Consider the following 21,257-nt stretch of genomic DNA (forward strand, 5'->3'; position numbering starts at 1 on the left):
ACTTTTTCACAGCAGCTGCACCGTTTTATATTCTCACCAGTAATGCACAGGGGTTCCAGTTTCTCTACATCTTCCTCAATACTTACTTTCCATTCTTTTGACAATAGCCAGACTTATGATTGTGAAGTGATAGTTCACTGTGGTTTTGATTTGCATTTCCCTAATGATTAGTGATGTTGAGCATCTTTTCTTTTGATTATTGATCATTTGTATATTTTCTTTGGACAAATGTTTATTCGAGTCCTTTACCCGTTTTTCAGTTATGTTTTGTTGTTGTCAAGTTGCAAGAGTTTTTTTTTTAATATTCTGTAAAAATCTTGTAGATGAGATAGTCTATTTTTTAATAGCCTCTTTTATTTCCTTAGACTAAGCCCATTCCATCCCTCTCCTCTTCTCCTTCTAAGATATTGTCACATCTTATTCCATCTTGTGTTGTGAGTTTGTGGTTAAAATGATGAGATTATATTTATTTTCGGTTTTCCTTCCCTTTATTTTTATTTTTATAATTAAGGTTTTGCTAACCTGTTCTGATAGCTGCAATTTTCTGACTTTGTCTACCTGTATGTCTCCTTACTGAAGGCTTTGTAACCCCTTTCTGTTGTTGTTGTTGTTTTCAGATGTGAGGGCCTTCTTGAGCATTTCTCGTAGGGGGAGTTTTGTGGTGATGAACTCTCCTTAGCTTTTGTTACCCAGGAGAGTTTTTATTTCCCCATTGTATCTGAAGGATATTTTCGCTGGATAGAATATTCTTGGCTGAAAGTTTTTTTCTTTCAAAATTTTGAATATATCATCCCACTCTCTCCTAGCCTGTAAGGTTTCTGCTGAGAAATCCTCTGAAAACCTGATAGGGGCTCCTTTGTAGGTTATTTTCTTCTGCCTTGCTGCCCTTAATATTATTTTCTTTGTCATTGATTTTTGCCAGCTTTACTACTATATGCCTTGGAGATCTTTTTACATTGATATAGTTACAAGATCTGTTGGCTTCTTTCACTTGTATTTCCAGCCCCTCCCCAGATTTGGGAGGTTCTCAGCTATTATCTCTTTGAACAAGCTTTCTGCTCCATTCTCCTTCTCTTCTGCCTCTGGGATACCTATAACCCTTATGTTGCATTTCCTAATTGAGTTGGCTATTTCTCAGAAAATTTCTTCATTTCTTTATACTCATAGTTCTCTCTCCTCCATCTGAAGCATTTCTGTATTTCTGTCCTCAAGACTGCTGATTTGCTCCTCCATAATATCAGCTCTCTTGTTCAGGGAGTCCAGATTTTCCTTTGTCTCAGCCCTTGTGTTTTTCATCTCCAGCATTTCTAATTGGTTCTTTATAGTTTCGGTCTCTTTTGTGAAGAAGTTCTTGATTTCATTGAACTATCTGTATTTTCTTGTAACTCATTAAGTTTTTTTATGGTAGCTATTTTGAATTCTCTATCATTTAGATTATAAATTTCTGTGCCTTTAGGATTGATTTCTGGGTGCTTGTCATTTTCCTTCTGGTCTGTCAATTTAATATATTTTTTCATACTGTTTAACAGCATGGATTTGTGCCTCCACATAGTGATAGTACTTCGTCTCAGCTTCCACCTGCTGCACTATGTGGGGGTCAAGAGCTATGTGTTCTGAGCTCACCGCGGTCCACGGCTCACTTGCTCCCAGCCCTTGGTTGCTTTTTTGTCTGTGGGGGCTCTGGCCAGCCAGCTGAGCTGGAGCACTGGGCAGGGTGAGGGGCACTTCTTTTTGCCTCTGTGATCCCAGGGCCATTCTTGCTCTGCCCTTGCTGTCTGCTCTCCTGAGGTGCCAGCTTGATGAAGACACCTGCACAATAGCGTAGTCACCTCTGTGTGGTGATTTCCCACGAGCTGTGATGGAACTCATAGAGCAAGAGTGTTCCCATGGAGGGCTGCCCCTCCCCACTCTCGTCTCAGAGCCAGGCGTAATCCTGCACCCAGCATCACTGCCAGTGGGAGAAGGAGAGGAGATCCCCTTACCTCCTTCCACTTCCTCCAGGAGGTCCAGCACCTCTGCCTTCAGACATATGGCTGTGTGAGTCTCTCAGATGTCTTTTGTGTTGTGTGAATGCTCTCTGTTGGAATATGAATGTCCTTTTCGTTGTATCTTAGAGGGGAGAGTTTAAGAGGAGAGCTCACTCCACCATGATGCTGATGTCACTTTTTAATATTCTAAATATTAACCCCTTATTAGGTACATGGTTTGCAAATAATTTCTCCCATTGTCAGGTTTTTTTACTCTGTTAATAATGTCCTTTGATGTACAAAAGTTTTTAATTTTATTGAAGTCCAATTTATCTATTTTGTCTTTTGTTGCTGGTGGTTTTGGTGTCCTATCCAAAAATAATTTCCAAATCCAATGCCCTGAAGATTTTCTCCTGTTTTCTTCTAAGAGTTTAATACGTTTAACTCTTACATTTAGGAGTTTGATCTATTTTGAGTTAATTTTTGTTTATGCTTATGGATAAGGGTCCAACTTCATTCTTTTGCATGTGAGTGCCCTGATTCAACACCATTTGTTGAAAACACTGTCCTTTCCCCATTGAGTGTTCTTGGCACCCTTGTCAAAAGTCATCTGACCATATCTATAAAGGTTCATTTCTAGGGTCTATTCCGTTGGTTATATGTCTGTCTTTATGCCAGTACCAAACTGTTTTGATTACTATAGCTTTGTAGTAAGTTTTAAAATCAGGACACATGAGTCCTGTAAGATGGGTTTTTCTGTTTCTGCAAAAAACACCATTTCAATTTTGATAGAGATTACTTTGACTCTGTAGGTCACTTTCAGTGGTACTGTCGTTTTGACAATATTGTCTTGCTATCCATGAACACGAGAGGTCTTTCCATTTATTTGTGTTTTCTTCAGTTTCTTTCAGCAGTGCTTTGTAGTTTTCAGCATATAATTCATTTGCCTCCTTGTTTAAATTTACTCCTAAATGTTTTATTTTTTTTGATGTTATATAAATGGACTTTTCTTAATTTTCTTTTCAGGTTGTTCATTCTTAGTGTATGCATACTATAAAAAAAAGTTTATTTGAATCAGACCCGTATTGAAGAACTAGTAAAATTTGTTTTTCTATTTCTCCCACTTCTCTCCCAACCTCCCAACAAATCAGCAAACCTAAAAACAACTAGATTTCGTAAGATAAGCAAGCAATGAAATAGAATTTTATCACACACTGACTGTGCTTAGTTGTTTTGAAGATCTGTGGGAACATTTTAATTTTTCTTTACTAGTATGTCAGTTATCCTAGAATCCTCTGAAATTGAATATGAATTTTGTTTAAAGATGTAGTAGATTTTTTTCTTCAGAGAGTAATGTTTAAAGCATGTGTAGTTTTTCTTTGTTTTAGGCCACACTATGTGAAAATGCCTAAAGGCAAACACTGGCATGGCACTTTCTGAATTTAAAGAAGGATTATAAATATTTTATGGCATTCTGAATTTTTACTTGATCACTCTTCAATTGAGAGCTACGTTTTGGTGTAGGTGCTTCTTAATTTAGGTGTTAGAGTTCCTGTACCTGTGCGGCTTGGTGGATTATCAGTGGCTTGATGGTGTGGATGGTGGAGTTTATGCAGAGTCGACCCACCTGGAAGTGATCTAACCCATCCTCATGTCGGTACAGCAGGGGAGCTTAGGGACCTAGAAACGCATGGATTGGGGCTTGGAAATCAGCAACTGATCAATACTTACCCTTGTTTTCTGTGTGTTTGTGTTTAAGAACAACTTATTTAATAAATACTGTTGATTCATTAACATTGAGCTTACGACCAACAGCAGGGTAACTCATGCCTGAACAAAGCTTACCTAACACGTGTGTCTTCTCAATAATCACAGCCTGCTTGCTCTCAGGGACAGCAGGCGGCACTTCAGCACTGTGCTCAGGGGCTATTTTAAACAGCAAAATCACCAGAAAAAAGCACAAAAATGCAAAGAATGTATCAGTCAATAAACTATGTAGAGGAGACCTGTTTACACGTCGAGAGCTGAAGCCAGAAAGCAGGTTGTTGCCTTATTCATCTTCACCTGGAAACTTACCCTTCAGGGGACCGGCTTTTCACCACTATGTACATCTACAAATGACCTCGAAAGCGCCACAAGTATAGATTTTAAGGTTATAAATGAATTTTAGTGAGTAGGTGAATTTGCAAATACAGAATCTGCAAATGAGAATCAACTGTACCTATAAGTAGAAACAAACACCCCAAATTCAGCAGGTTTTCTCTCTAGCTCTCACCACAAACCTTTATGTTAAACAGACCTGGGAAAAATTGCGTGGGAGAGAGAAGAGGAGATTTGAGATGGGCCTAAGATTGATCTGAAACTCCAAAAAGTTAGGTGAAATAAGGCAGTCACAAAAAGACCAATACTGTATGATTTCACTTATGTGAGATGCCCAGACTGGTCAGATTCACAGAGACAGAAGAAGAACGGTGGTTGCCAGGGGCTGGGGGAGGGGAATGTGGAGTTCTCGTTTGACGGGTGTAAGGTTTCAGTTTTGCGCATAAGAATTCTGAAAATTGGTTGCACAACAAAGTGAATGTACTAACACTACTAAACTGAATACTTAAAAATGGTTAAGATTGTAAATTTTATGTGATGTGTGTTTACCACAATTTAAAACACTGAAACAAAAAACAGAAATGGCCAAAAACCGGAGAGAAGTGAGGAGAGTTGAACTCCTGGGAAAAAATGGATGGGAAACACAGTTAATTTCAGAAATGAAATTAAAATTACAGGATGTCCAAAAGAAAATAGACTCAAATCCGAATTTAATAAGACATTGAAGAAAGTCAGGAAAACAACCAAGAGAAAGAAAACAAGATGAAGTGAAAAGGATCTGAAAGAGTGTTGAAATGGAAGATAAAGAAAAACTGCTTATGGGTGATCAGTGTCCGTGCAGAAGCAAAATAAAACAAATTAGCAGAACCAATATTTAAAACCATCATCCCCAGAAACCACCTGGAAATAAATAGACGTGTGTGTTCATGTTGACACAGCCGATTCTACCTGGGAAAATTGATGTGCAGCTTCCTAGGAAAACTGACTTCAAAATTAGAGAAAAATCCAAGATTTCCAAGTAAAAAAATCAGCTCACTTATATGGGCAACATAGTTAGGTTTATATCTCACTTCTCAAAAAGCATACAAAGCAAGGCAAGAATAGGGGAACGTTAAAGAAAAGTCTCAGTGAAAAAGTATGTACCGAAGAATTTATATCTAGCCAAACTATCCTTTATAAAAAGTTTTTAAACAGAACTCAGAGAATTCTGTACACATGAGCTCTTTTGAGAAATCCACTAGTTGTCTAGCTTCAACCAATCAAGAAGAGAGAAGGAAACATCAGAAAAATGAGTAAAGGTGAACATTTAATATTGTAGATCTATGAAGAGAAGGTGTGGGCTAGGGTGGAGAGTAGTGTATAAATGTGTTCTGATGAAACAGAAAGAATGCAGTGAAGAGAGAATGGAAAGTAGAATTTCATGGATTACTGTCTAGGCAGTAGGTGGGCGTTGGATACATAAACATATGTAAGCAGTTATGTAAACAGACACTGTATAGTAAAGAGTTCAATAAAAAAACGGGCTGAGGGCACTTGAAAATTTAACTGTACTGGAACAAAAATAGGAACCTTCTCAAAGAGTGAAGAATGCACATTAACTAGAACAAGAAACACAGGAAGTATAACATATGCATGACTATTGAACAGTAAGATATTGTTGAAACTAAATGTGTCAGTCTTGTCAATAAATGTACATGGACCTAACTCACTAGTAAAAGAAGAAATTTAATTTTCTTCATAAAGCAAGGTCTAACTAGCAGCTGTTTCAAAGAGATTCCTCTAACAGTGATTCTCAAGGGCTAAAAACGTGTGTTGAAAGATATGCTAGGCAAATGGAAAAAATAAGAAAGCAGAGTGTGATCTAGATATTAGACAAAGTGGAATTCAACCCAAAAAACATTAAATCCAACAAAGAAGGATGCTTTTTGTGATAGGCAGACTGCCTCCCTCCTCTCCCAGTGATGTCCGTGCCCCAATCCCTGGAACCTGTGAATAGGTTACATGAAGTGGCAAAGGGACTTTGCAGTTATAGTTAAGGTTACTGACGTTAAAATATGAAGATCATCCTGGGTTATCTGGGTAAGCCCGGTCTGATCACATGAGCTCTTAAAAGCAGAGAACCTTTTTTGTGACTAGAGTCAGACGTGGTAAGGGTAAGTCAGAGATATTCAAGATGTAAGAAAGACTTGATGTGCCGTTACTGACTTGAAGATGGAGGGGGCTGTGTGAAAAGGAGGGCAAACAGCGTTAAGGAACTGAGACATGAAGACTTCCGCCTGGTAACCTCAAGGAACTGAATTCTGCCAACAATCTGAATGAGCACCGAAGTGATTCTTTTCCAGAGCCTCTGGAAGGGAGTCCAGCCCTGCTGACACCTTGATTTCTGACCTTGGGAGACCTTCAGCAGAGGGCTAGCTGAGCTGCACCTTGCTAAGACTGCTGACCCACAGAAGCTAGGAGATAATAGGCAGGTGTTGTTTTAAGCCACTAAATCTGTAGTAGTTTATCACACCCACGATAGAAAACCAATACACTTGTTAATATGAAAATTCACAATTTACAATGAAGATGTAACAGTTATGAATGTCTGTGACCCAAATAATACAGCAACCATCTTTATGAAGCAAGAACTGTGGGAGATTCAAGGAGCCATAGATTGGAACATGCTAACAGTAGGAGACTAACATAGCATTGTACTCAGGGTAAGACATTTCAAGTGGACAAAACTGAGTAAGAGCATAGAAGACCTACATGTGATCAGTAAGGAAGGTGTATCTTGTAACTTTTGAAATTTACATCCCGATAATAGAGAGTACACCTTCTCTCCAGGTGCTCATGGAACATTCACCAGAATTGACCATATGTCGTCATGAGGAACATATCAGTAAATTCCATAGAGTAGATATATTACAAACAACTCTTCTCTGATTGCAATGCATTAAAGCTAGAAATTATAACAAAATCAATAAGCTAAGACACTTTTCACTTGGAAATTAATCTTATATTCAGCAACTCGTGGGTGAAAGGAAAGGAGAAATAAAAACATTGCAGAATTTCTAAAAATTAATGGTAGTGGAAACATCACATTAGGGATACATATGGGATATATGTAAAACAGTGATCAGAGAAATTCATAGCCTTTAACACGTTTATCAATAAAAATGAAAGCATAATGATGTACATGAAATTCCAAGCCCAAAAGGCTAGCAGAGGAGCAAAAGTGAACCAAAAGAAAGTACAGGGGAAAAATAAAAGCAGAAAATAATGAGGTAGGGAGAGGAAAGACAAGTCAATTAATTTCTGTGTGTGTATGTTTTAATTAATAGACAAACCACTAAACTACTCCAAAAGGATCCACGGCTGCTTGGAGAAACGGCTGATTCTGAGCCTGGGGCTGGGAGGGTATCTGACAAGCCTGCGTCTGCGTGTGTAGAGAGGAAGTGCTAAATCAGAGCAGGGGCGTAATTCAAGGAGCTAGAGTGAAGGGCTCCCACTGCCTAAATCTGGGCCCATTTAGGTATCAAAATAATAATAGTAACAGATGATAACACATCGAATACAATAAGAATCTGTGAAGCTATATTCATATTAATAAGTAAATGGAGAAGGGAAAGCTGTTCCCTGCAGTAGATTTCTAACAAATGAATGTAGAATGAATGTCAGAATTAGAAAATCAGCATTTGGTAAATACCACATATTGTTTCTGGCAATAGACATAAATGGGTACTAAAATTAGAAAGAGTTTGTTGGGAACAAGATATTTGCATAATCTCAAAGTATCTCTGCGTAAGACTTACTAATTACAAGAAGGACACTGGTAAATTTACATTGGAGAAAGCTGACTGAAACCACCTTAGTTAGCCATGTGATGCACGTTAAGCTCGTCAGTGATGGGACAAATAGGTATGAGTGTGCCTCTGCCGTTTCTGCAGAAATACAGATCTGAATATAAGTATGAGGAATTGGCAACCCAAAATGAAGGACAACCCAAATAACTACCCTCGGCTCTTCAAAATGTAAAGATAGGAAAGTAAAAGAGATTTGGGAACTGCTCCACATTGAAGGATACTAAAAAGACTTAAGCAATGTGTGATCCTGGGTTGCATTTTGGACCAGGAAAGAAGCTAGTTTTTTCTATAAAGGACTTTAGTGGAACAATTGAAATTTGAATAAGGTCTATAGATTAGATAATAGTGTTGTATCAATATTAATTTCTTGATTTTGACAATTTGTGATTATGGGAAAGAATATTCCCATAATCACAAATTATGCGAGGTAAAATGTTAACATTTGGAGAATCTGGGTGAAAGGTCTACTGGAATTCTTTGTTGTATTTTTGCCGTTTTTCCCTATATCTGAAATTGTGAAAATAAAAGGTTTTTAAAGTCTTAACTTTTCCTAGATCTTCCCCAGCCCCCAAATTCTGGCCTGATGCTCACCTACCCCTTTCTCAATGTAAGTTTATAAAAGTGTCTCCATCAGAATAATACTGAAGTAGAGAAGTTGCTTCTAATCCAAAATAAGGTCAGTTATAACCACGACCAAGCTGAGTGGTTCTTCACTGACAGATCACCGTGAGAATCTTTGCGACTTGGAATATAATAATCTGTAGCCAGAGCTGAATATTATTGATCTTCTAACTTTGAAAAAAACTTTATGTAGGATACTTGCAACATAAAAGAAGCATAATTCTGTTCACAGAACAAGTCGAGATATGTAATGAAAATCATATGTTCTCGCCCTCTTACCTGTAAGGAAAGCCTGTTAGACTAATGGATTTGCTACTTAGAGTTAGGGGCCTGGGGCCCATGGCCACCTCTTATGTAATACGGGACACGAAATGTTCATGGCCTCTGCAGAGAAGAAAGCTCAGGTGGGGTTAAAATTTAAGCCCAGTTATCCATTCCAAAATTCTCTTTTCAAACTCTTAACCTGGGTTGACTCAGTATCTTTTACCATGGTCATCTAATTTTCTAAATGACTTTTCTAAGGCAGGGTTTCTCAAACTTTAGTGTGAGTAGGAATTACTGGGGAATCTCGTTAAAATGCAGATTCTCATATAGTCACCCTGAGTTAGGCCCCAGGAGTCTGCATCGATAACAAGCTCCCAGTTGATACTGATGCCACTGGCCCATGATCACACTGGGATTAGCAAGAGTCTAAGCAGTTTTAAAGAGACGACATACTTCTGTTTCCTGTCCTCATTGTTATTAAAAATTAAGGAAACTAGAAAGTTTCCCCTCCTCACACCACCCTTCAGTCTGCCTGGAAAACACACATTCTTTTTTTTTTTTTTAAATATTCTTCACACCTTCCATTGCTCTTGGCAAAAAAGGAAGGAATACAGGTATTTTATTTAAGGTAACATTAATAATAAAATACAATAGAAATTACTTTTTATTTTATATTTATAACTTTTAGTTGAGTTTCCAGGTATCGTAACTTTACTTTCTACTTTTTTTGTTACATTTCTGGATACACAAAAGTTATTTTATAGATATAGGAAGTTCACCTATGAAATCTGACAAGAGATGTGTCAAAAAAAAACCCTGACCCTATATTTTTCTTGCTACGTTGCTTGGAATTTTTGTTTTACATTGTCAGACAACATTAAATTCTAGGATTAGAGGTTCATTTGGGCTAATAAGCATCTTAACACACAAATAATTTTGAGAGAATAATAAAAAGTTTATTTTTGCTATAATGATAGCTTATTTGTGCTGCATTGTAACACCAAGCGGGGTTCAGTTTAAATCAGATTTTCTCAATCTAGCACAATTGACATTTGGGGCCCTATAATCCTTTGTTGTGGGGGGTACTGTCCTGTGCACTGTAGGATGTTTAGCAGCATCCCTTGTCTCTACTCACTTGATGCAACCCCCCCATCCCACACCCCCTAGTCATGACAAAATGGCTGGAGACATTACCAAATGTCCTTTAGTGGGTAAAATATTCCCAGTTTAGAACCACTGGTTTAAATGAAAGGAAAACAAGATTTTAAACTTATATAAAAGGGAGAAAGAAGAGATTTTAGGGAATGGTATGCTGTTAATTAGATAGAGGTACTTTAGTTTCCTTTTTAGGTAATGGAAAAGAGAATGTTCTAGACAGCTGATCCATCATTGGTTTAGATGACATCACATATAAACTTAGTAGCACTGACAGTGTTTTTACTCTGACGAAAGTAATGTCTTACTTTGTATTATTCATAGATTGTATAACATACCACTTTTTACATTACAGTTTAATGGAAATTGCATAATTTATATCATTAATACACAGGAAAAATTTGGTTTCTGTCCTGCTTATTTATGTCTCTAAAACAAGATTTTTTTCTTAAGCGGTCAGTTATTCTCGATCTATAAATTCGGTGCCATTCCAATCTAAATTCTAGCAAGTCATTTTGTGGATATTGACAAATTGCTTTTAAAACGTATGTGGAAAGAAAAGAGAGACTCAAAATAGCCAACACAATATTGAAGAACAAAGTCAGAGGACTGATGCCACTCAGCTTCACTGTAAAGCTACAGTAATTAAGACAGCATGGAATGGGTGGAGGAATAGACACACAGATCAATGGAACAGAATAGAGAGCCCAGAAATAGACCCACAGAAATATTGTCAACTGATCTTTGACAAAGAAGCAAAGACATTTCATTGGAGAAGGGATAGTCTTTTCAACAAATGGTGCTGAAACAGACATCTATATGCAAGAAGTAAATCTAAACATAGACCTTATACCTTTCACAAGAGTTAACTCAAATGGATCATAGATCTACTGTAAAAAAATAAAACTATAAAACTTCTAGAAGATAGCATAGAAGAAAATCTAGGTGACCTTAGGTTTGGCAATGAGTTTTTAAATACATCACCAAAGCACAATCCATGAAACAAAAAATGTGATAACTTGGACTTTATTAAAATTAAAAACTTCTTTGTGAAAGACTCTGTTAAGAGAATGAAAAGACAAGCCACAGACTGAGAGAAAATATTTGCAGAATACATACCTGATAAAGTACTTAAATCCAAAGTGTATGAATAACTTTTAAAACTCAACAATAAGAAAACAAACAAGTCAAAGAATGGGCTCAAGTTGTAAATAGACACATCCCCACAAAAGGAGATGTGCAGATGGCAAGTAAGCATATAAAAAGATAGTCAACATCATATGTCTTTAGGGAACTGCAAATTAAAGCAATAATGAGATACTGCTTCACACCTATTAGTGTGGTTAAAATCCATCCCCCTTATCTCCCCCTAAAAAAATTCTGACTATACCATATGCTTGGCAAAGATGTGGAGCAATAGGAACTCATTCATTGCTGATGGGAATGCAAAATCCTATTGCCATTTTGGAAAAAAGTTTGGTAGGTTTCTTATAAAACCAAACGTAGTCTTTTCATATGATCCAGCAAGTATGCTCCTAGGTATTTATCCATTTGAATTGAAAAATGTCTACACAAAAACCTGCATATTCATGTTTATAGTTGCTTTACTCATAATTTCCAAAAATTGGAAGTAACCAGGATATCCTTCATGGTAAAGGGGTAGACAAACTGGTACATCCAAACAGTGGACTATTATTCAGTGATAAAAAGAAATGAGTTCTCAAACCAGAAAGAGAAATTAAGGAACCTTAAAGACATATTGCTAAACAAAATAAACCAGCCTGGAAATACTACCTACTGTATGATTTCAACTCCATGAGGTTCTGGAAAAGGCAAAACTATAAAGACAGTAACAAGACCAGTGGTTATCAGGGATTTGGAGTAAGGTGTGGTAAGATGGATAGGTGATTTTAGGCCAGTGAACCTATTCTGTATGATACTCTAATGGTGGAAACATGATATTATGCATTTGTCAAACCCCATAGAACTATACAACACAGAGTGAACTTTTAATGTAAACTGTCTTTAGTTAATAATAATGTATCAGTATTGTTTCATCACTTGTAACAAATTAGCACACTAATGCTAGATGTTAGGAGAAACTGTGGAGAGCAGTATAATCAGTACTGTCACCTCAGTTTTTCTATAAATTTTAAAATGTTCTAAAAAATGAAGTCTGTTAAATTTTTAAGAATCGTTTTTTTGTTTGTCTCACTATTGTTTCTAATAAACACCTAGTGAAAACAACCAGTGTCCCTCAGTAGGAGACTCACTTCATGAATTGTTACCTCCACACCAGCGAGTATTGTGCTCTGTAGGCTTTAAAACGAATGGAAGCGGTATGTATTTATATAAGATGAAAGCATTTCTTCAACAAGTGCTTAAAATATTGTTCAGGATGTGTTACATTTTAACTGAAACTAATGTTCAGGTTGCAGATACTGTGTATGGGAGATATTCTTTTACTAATATGGTGTGCACTCACACACAGCAGCATATACCATTTTGGGAAGGATTCATAAGAAACTATTAATGGTAGTTACCACTGAGGAGTGCAACTGGGGACTTAGGGGTTAGTATTGAGACCTACTTAACTTCTTAAAATTTTTAGCCAAGCTTTGTTCTTAATTTTAACTGTTGGTTGTTTTTTAAAGATGTTCTTTGTACCCCCTTTGGGCCGTGGACTGTTTCCTGTACTGAAGTCTGGACTCCAGCTTTTCACGTTTTCTGTCTCCCTCAAGTCTCCTTTGTTTTGTTTAAGCCAACCTTACTGTTGCATATGTATGTGTTTCTGTATGCTTTCTAACCTGAACTATTAATTTCCAACCAAACTAGTTCCTTTCTCTCTGGTTTTGTATACACGTGCATTTAACAGATTATGTTCAGTTTAGTAAAGGTCCAGAAATCCTTAGTAAAAATCCTTGGGTTAAATACTGCAAAATTCAGAATTTTTCATTTTTTAGCATAGGTGTGTTTATTATATTTAATAACATCCCCTATAGGATCCAGAGTGGCATCTCTCTTTCCCTCTTTCAAGCACATTAATGATTCTGCAGTCACTATATGAATATTCACAGAAAGTGGGTTAAATAAAGGCTATAAAAAGCCCCATGTTACTTTAAGCCAGGTTTTATCAACAATTAAGTTAGAAAAAAAGTTCAAGTTCTAGAATGCTTTGGATTTCCAAATTGTGGATAAGCGGACCTTTATAGCTTCTTTTTTAATTGATGTCTAATTCACATAAAAATCCAGCCTTTTAAAGTATCAATTGTTTATTAGTATATGCACAAGGTTGTACAGCCATCACCGTCTAATTATGAACGTTTTCTTCACCTCAAAAAGAAACTTCATACCCATTAGCAGTCTGCTCCATTCCCCTTAGCCCCTGGCAACTGCTAATATACTCTCTATCTCCATAGATTTGCCTATTCTGGAAATTCATATAAATTAAATCATTCAATATGTGTCATTTTGTCTGGCTTCTTTCACTTAGCATAATGTTTTTAAAAGTTCATTCGTGTTGTACATGTAACAGTACTTCATTCCTTTTTAAGACCAAATAATATTCCATTGTATGGATATGCCACATTTTATTTATCCATCATCGATTGATGGACATTGGATTTGTTTCCACTTTTTTAGCTATTATGAATAACGCTGCTGTAAACATTCATACACGAGTTTTTCTGTGGATGTGTGTTTGAGTTCTGTTGGGAATTATATGCAGGACTGGAATTCCTAGGTTATATGGCAACTCTGTATTTAACTTTTTGAGGAAATGTCAAACTATTTTCCAAAGCAGCTGCACCATTTTACATTCCCACCAGAGTTGAATGGGGCCTTCAATTTCTCTACATCCTCGCCAACACTTGTTATTGTTCATCTTTCTTATAGCCATCTTAGTGAGTGTGACATGGCGTTTCATTGTGGGTTTGATTTGCATTTCTCTAATGTATGATGTTGAGCATCTTTTCAGGTGCTTATTGGCCATTTGTATATTTTCTTTGGAGAGATACCTATTCAGATCCTTTGTCATTTTTAAATTGGGTTGCCTTTTTATTGTTGAGTTGCAAGAGTTATTTATATTCAGGAAACAAATATATTCTCCCGTTCTATGGTTGTGTTCCCACTTGATAGTATTCTTTGAATCACAAACATTTTTATTTTTGATCGTCTATTTTTCTTTTGTTATGTGTGCTTTAGGTGTGTTTTCAGGAAAACCATAGCCTAATCCAAAGTCATGGAGCTTTACACCTATGTTTTCTACTAAGAGTTTTATAGTTTTAGCTCTTACATGTAGGTCTTTCATCCATTTTGAGTTAATAAGGGGTCCAACTTCATTCTTTAGTTTGTGGATGTCCACTTTTCTCAGCACCGTTTGTTGAAAAGTCTCTTCTCTCCCCATTGAATTTTCTTGGCGTCTTTGTCAAAAGTCAATTGAACATAGATGTACAGTTTTATTTCTGGAATCTCAGTTCATTCCATTGATCTATATTTCTATCCTAATGCCAGTACCACATAGACTTAATTACTGTAGCTTTGTAATAAGTTTTGAAATTGGGAAGTGTAACCCCTCCAACTTTGTTGTTCTGTTGTTCTTTTTCAAGGTTGTTTTGGCTATTCTTGGTCCTTTGCATTTCCCTATATGGTCTAGGATCATCCTGTCAATTTCTACAAAGAAGCCAGCTGGGATTTTAATAGAAATTGCATTGAATCTGTAGATCAATTTAGGGAATATTGCCATCATGAAAATATTAAGTCTGATCCATGAATATGAGATGTCTTTTCATTTATTCAAGTCTTTAATTTCATTAAATGATGTTTTGTGTCTTCAGTGTACAAGTCTTGTACCTCCTTACTTAACTTTATTGCTAAGTATTTTGTTATTAATGCTATTGTAAATTGAATTGTTTTCATAATTTCATTTTGGACTGTTCATGGCTAGTGTATAGAATACAGCTGATTTTTGTATATTGATCTTATGTTCTGGAACCTTGCTGAATTCATTTATTTGTTTTAATTGTTTTACTGTGATAGTCTTAGGATTTTCTAGTATAAGATGATGTCATCTGCAAATATATATAGTTTCCTTTCTTTCTAATCTGGACACCTTTCATTTTCTATCTTGCCTAATTGCCCTGGCTAGAACCTTCTGTTTAATGTTCAATAGAAGTGGCAAGAGTGAACATCCTTGCCTTGTTCCTTATTTTAGTGGGAAAACTTTTAGTCTGTCACCATTAAATAGGGTGTTCGCTGTATAAGATTTATAGATGTCCTTACAGGTTGAGGAATATTCCATGTATTTCTAGTTTGTTGAACATCTTTCTCATGGCAAGTGTGTTGGATTGTATCAAATGCTTTTTTGTGTCTATTGAGATGATCGTGTGGTTTTTGTCTTTTATTCTGGTAATACGGTGTATTGATTGATTTTCTTGTGTTGAACCAACCTTGCATTCCTTGGATAAATTGCTCTTGGACATGGAGCATAATTCTGTTATTATGTTGCCAGATTTGGTTTGCTAGTACTTTGTTCAGGACTCTTACACCTATTTTTATAAGGGGTATTGGCCCGCAGTTTTCCTTTTTTGTGGTGTTTGTTCACTTTCTCTTTTTTTTTTTAAGATTGGCACCTGAGCTAACATCTGTTGCCATTCTTTTTTTTCCTTCTCCTCAAAGCCCCCCAGTACCTAGTTGTATGTTCTAGTTGTAGGTCCTTCTAGTTGTGCCGTGTGGGTTTTTTTCCATCAAATTTGGAAAGTTTTTGGCCATTATTTCTTCTAATATTCTTTCTGCCTTTCTTTCTTTCTGGGGTTCCTATTATGCCTATGTTGTTATGCTTAGTGGTATCCCACATGTTTCCAAGGCTCTGTTCACTTTTCATTATTTTTTCTTTCTCTTTCTCAGACTTGATCATCTTAATTGATTTATAGTCATATGCCACATAATGACATTTCAGTAGGTGACAGACTGCATATACAGTGGTGGTCCCATAAGATTATGATGGAAGTGAAAAATTCATATCACCCCGTGATGTTGTAGCTGTTGCAGTGTTATAGCACAACGCATTGCTAACGTGTTTGTGGTGATGCTGATGTAAATAAGCCTACTGCACTGCCAGTCATGTGAAAGTAGAGCACATACAGTCACACACAGTACATAATACTTGATCAGGAACGGCTGTCTTACTGGTTTGTGTATTTACTGTACTATTTATCATTACTTTAGTGTGTAGTCTTTCTACTTATGAAAAACAGGTTTACTGTAAAACAACATGTGAAGTTACGCCAGCAGCGGCCTCATACACCTCGTGTTTACCATATGTCTTGACTGCATTGTTTTCTCTTCTGCTTGATTTAATCTTGGGTTGTTTTGTTCATCATGACCCCTAAGCCTACAAAATCCACTGCTAATGTTGCCAGCAAGAGGCCACATCGAGTGACCCGGAAATGAAATTAAAAGTGATTAAGGACTGTGAAGGGGGGAAATCAGTGACGCTTGTTGTTCGTCAGTCAGGCATGTCCCGTTCCACCAGGGCAGTGATCTTTAAGAACGAGAACAAAGTGACGGAAGCTGTGAAAGGATCTGCTTCATTGAAGGCAATGAGGCTAACAAACGTTTCAGAAAGACCTGCATCACACGTAGAGAAACTTATAATGACCTGAATTGAAGATACAGAAGCATATTCCTCTCGGCACCATGATGATCACAGCCAAAGCAAAAAATTTGTTTACAATATTGAAAGAAAAGTCTGGACCCAGCTGAATTTACTGCTAGCTCTGCAGGTTTAAAATGATTCAAGAATTGTTAGTCATTGCATAATGTGAAAGTGAGTGATGAGTGTATGAGTGGTGATGTGAAGGTAGGTGAAAAATTTTTGGAAACTCTAGATAAGCTGATTATGGAGCAAAATTCCTTGCCGGACAAATATTCACTATGGATGAAACCTCCTGTTCTGGAAATGGATGCCTGAAGGACTTTCATCCACAAGGAGGCCAAGTCAATGCCAGGTTTCAGGGCTTCTGAGGACAGGATAACAGTCTTGCTTGGGGTCAGTGTTGCAGTCTACAAATTGAAACCCTTTGTGATCTGGCACAGGGAGAACCCCAGGGCCTTCAAGCATGTCAGTGAGCACACACTACCAGTGTACTACAGGAGCAAGAAGTCATGGATGGCCCAGCTCCTCTTCCAAGATGCCTCCTGAATTTCTTGGCCGGCAAAATGGAGAAGTGCTGTTTGGAGAATAACATACCTTTCAAAATTTTGCTTATTGTTGATAATCTTCCCAGACATCCTCCTTTTATTAGTGATCTTCATCCCAATATCAAAGAAATGTTTCTCCCTCTACACACCACCTCTTTAATCCAACTGAAGGATCAAGGAGTTATAGCAGCTTCTAAGGGCTACCACCTGAGTAACACCTGCCCAGGCTATTGCTGTAACTGAGGAAGACACTGATGAAATTATGGAAGGATTACAACATCTATGACTGCCTCAAGAACCTTGCTTGGGCTTGGCATGGGATCGCCAAGGAGTGTATGAATGGCATCTGGAAGAAGACACTCAAGAGGTTTGTCTATGGCTTCAAGTGATTTGCCAAGGGTGAAGAGGCTGAAAAAATCAACAAGGCTATGGCTTAGATGGCAAACAACTTTACCCTGGGTATGGATGAGGATCATACTGAGGAGCTCCTAGAGGTGGTTCCTGAGGAGTTGACTAATGCGGAGTTGCTAGGACTAGAACAAGAATGCATAGCTGAAGAAGAGGCAAGAGAAAAGGAAACTGCAGGAGAAGAAAAACCCCAAGAAAATTCACAGTAAAGGGTTTAGCAGAAGGTTTTGCAGATCTCATCAAGCTCCTTAGAAAGTTTGAAAACATGGACCCCCAAATTTTTTTTCTTGTCATTATTCCTGGAACATAGAGTATAACAACTATTTACATAGCACTTAGGTGTTGTAGGTAATCTAGAGATGATTTAAAGCATATGGGAGGATGTGCGTAGGCTGTATGCAAATACTACACCGTTTTATGTAAGGTACTTGAGCATCTATGTATTGTGGTGTCCACAGGGGTCTTGGAACTGGTTTCCTCTGGATACCAAGGGACAACTGTATTTAGCATTTAGGTCAAACCGTGATGGTCTTCACTGATTGTGATTTTGGGAGAACTAATTTAAGTTCTTGTATTTAAATATACACAGTTTTCTTGGTCTTTAGAAAACATCTTTTTTACATCCTGTATTTTGTTATGTAGCTGTGATTAAACAGTCTAACTCTGGGCCATTCATCCCAACAGATTGGAAAATAGTTAAGCATTTTTTTCTTTTCTTTTTTTCCTCCACAAAATGAACATCAAGGGAAGGGAATCTTAACTTCTACTGCCTTTTCTGTGTCATGTTCCTGTACCACTAATTGGCATCTGGCAGTTGTACTGCCTCTTGCTACAAGCTGTTTCTTATTGACAGGCTGTAGGAAGTAATGTGTCTCACTTGTCGATCATCAGTATAAGGATATTGGGTTCCAGTTCACCTAGGCACCAAATGTAGGTGCTCCAATCTGGTAGAAAGAGATTGTTTAAGCTCTTTTATACCCTTTGCTAATGAGCTTTTGTTACTATAAAGGAGTCACTTCAGATTTCTGTAGCAATGAAACCTTTTTTCATAAATACATTCTTATGGGAATTACCAGTATGTAAAATTGGATACATGCAGTGTTTGCTGTTTTAAGTGATGACTCCGGCCTCTTTGGTCGTCTCGTGCCAACCTTCTCCTTCCCAGTAGGCTCCACAGGCGCTGTCTCAGAACTGAGGAGTTCCCGAGAGCACAGGCCCAAAACTCATTCCAAAATTCACCTTTATAGGCTGGGTAGGGCGGTGTGTTGTTACTTTACTTCTTTTATCCTGTCAGAATTCTAAAATATACTTCAGCAATCATGTGAAATAAGGTGAAAAATCTCCCTGACACTCACGATGTTGCTCATCTGTTTCTGTCAATTCCAGTCAAAGGAGAAGCCAAAAACCCTTAGCTGTGCTTAACAGGAATCTTCTTTCTGCTCTGGCTTTGTGGACTCTTTAGTCTAAGTGTCCCTGTAAGTTAGGGAAGATGTCGGGGAAAAAAGAGCCTAGATTCTTACAAACATAGATTTCACCGTTTTTTATTCTGAAATTTTACTCCTTAGAGACCCAGTTCCAATAATTTTTTTGCTTGTTTTCTACCATCACTAATATAAAGTTCATACAGTAGAAGGAAATGTGTTCCACTAGTTACAATGCTCAACACAAGTCTGCACAGAAGTGCTGTTTAACAGGACGGTTTCTGCAGTGCTGCTGGTACTGTCACTCAAGCGATGTGTCAGTTCCGTAGGCTTTCCTGGGCTCTGATGTAATAGTGTTACTTCTGTGGGAATATGTTCCAGGCCCCCTATTTTAATAATGGGTTAATATAACCAGATGAGTTTCTTGGTTTTGGGTTTTTGTGTGTGTCTTAGTCTTTGATGTACTTTTCAGTTAACGTTGAGCTTTATATTAGCATGTAACTGAATATAAATCTTTTATTTGACCCAGTAAAGAGTCTCATTTGCTTACTTACTAATGAAGACTTTTAAATGCTTTGTCACTTTTGTTTATGTTTTCTCAAATAGTCTCATAAGGAAAATTTAGATGAAAAATGCATAGGATTATATACTAAATTAAAATGTACCTTGGATCATTTTAGTCAGATGATTGTCATATGCTAGCAACTCATATTGAGGATAATGGTTTTGTGCTTTTAATATCAACTTTTAGAACTATATTTTAATACTTTTTTTTTGCTTTTAGATCATTTGGGGAATATTTTTCATCTTAGTTGCATTGCTGTTTGTAATTTCTCTCTTCCTGTCAAAGTAAGTATAGTAGACACATTTTCTAAAGTACTTCTGCAAATCCTGTGATGTTACACGTTTTCCATGCTGAATTCCATTAGTGAGCCTATTCATCTTAAGCAGCTATTTTACTTCAAGTGTTCTGCAGCATTAACTCAAAGAATGGCTAAAAAGAGCCAATAATAGTATTTCTTTATTCTATATCAATTGAACACTATCTGTAAGATATTTAAGTGAGGTTTAATTTGTTATCCATGGTTTTCTCTGACTCAATTGAATTTGCATGCTTAAGTTATAAATTAACTGAAAATATCGTCATATATAAATTCACTCTTTATAATTTTTTTTCTGTTTTAGTTTGGATAAAGCTCTCCATTCAACTGGAATAGATTCTGGTTTCATAATTTTCGGAGCTAACCTGAGTAATCCACTGAATATGCTTTTGCCTTTACTGCAAACAGTGAGTAAAAAATCAGTCATTTTATACTCTAGCAAACATTCTCACACTTTGTCAGATTATTGTGTTAACAAATCTATTAATACTTGGTAATATATGCTTGTGCCCTCTGCTGATCTGGCTTTTTCTTTATATGTAACTTCTACATTGATATGTTGCTTTAAAGATTATCATATTAGTATATTGATGAATTCTTATGTTATACATAATTTGATTTGGGATACATTATAAAGGTGAACTTTTCCAAGCAATTCCTGTTTTTAATTTTTAATGAAGTCTTTTATTCCATATATCAAGGTAATTTTTAGTTTAACTTACTATAGGATTTTTCTTAGGATAATGGTACTAAACAATTTGGTAGCAGTTTGGTAATTGTTTTTTGGAGGATTCCTTTTCTTTTGGTATTAGCATAGTTCATAGTAGCCTGATCTAAATCAGGGTTGATATTTTAAACATTTGCCAAATATAAATAATGAAGTGTTAGTTAATTTTATATGACTTCTAAAGTCCTTGCTGTGTATTTGTGTATCAAATTTAATTTTATGTTTTTTTCAGGTTTTTCCTCTTGATTATATTCTTATAACAATTATTATTATGTACTTTATTTTTACTTCAATGGCGGGGATTCGAAATATTGGTATATGGTTCTTTTGGATTAGAGTGAGTATATATTACAATATTATTTTTATTTTTTTCATCATTTTGTGAATAATCTCCATTATTACAAATTATCTTAGCCTTATAATATACAAGTTGTAAATATGTTGATACTAAAAGTTATGGAAATACTAGCTTTTTCACTTTATGTTAACATAAATGTGCTTCTTGTCTAGAGCGCTTTTCTTACATAAGGGCACATTTAGCAGTGTCAGGAGACATTTCTAGTTGTGAGAACTAGGGGGTGCTGCTGGCACCTGGCAGGTAAAGGCCAGGGACTTTGCTGAATATCCTGCAGTGCGCAGGACAGCCTCCACAACAAGACTTACCT

The 21,257-nt window shown here is 36.6% G+C and overlaps 1 protein-coding gene across 1 annotated transcript in view; it reads left to right on the forward strand.

The window, feature by feature from the left end:
• The window catches only part of LMBRD1 (LMBR1 domain containing 1), a 111,842-nt gene that overhangs the window by 63,873 nt on the left and 26,712 nt on the right, over positions 1-21,257 (forward strand). Inside the window, exons 10-12 of the mRNA XM_046640507.1 lie at positions 19,769-19,833; positions 20,170-20,272; positions 20,825-20,929. Coding sequence (XP_046496463.1) covers positions 19,769-19,833; positions 20,170-20,272; positions 20,825-20,929 — 273 coding nt within the window. The remainder of the gene's footprint in view (positions 1-19,768; positions 19,834-20,169; positions 20,273-20,824; positions 20,930-21,257) is intronic.

The sequence above is a fragment of the Equus quagga genome, chromosome 15 (assembly GCF_021613505.1).
Source record: "Equus quagga isolate Etosha38 chromosome 15, UCLA_HA_Equagga_1.0, whole genome shotgun sequence".
Taxonomy (NCBI): Eukaryota; Metazoa; Chordata; class Mammalia; order Perissodactyla; family Equidae; genus Equus; species Equus quagga.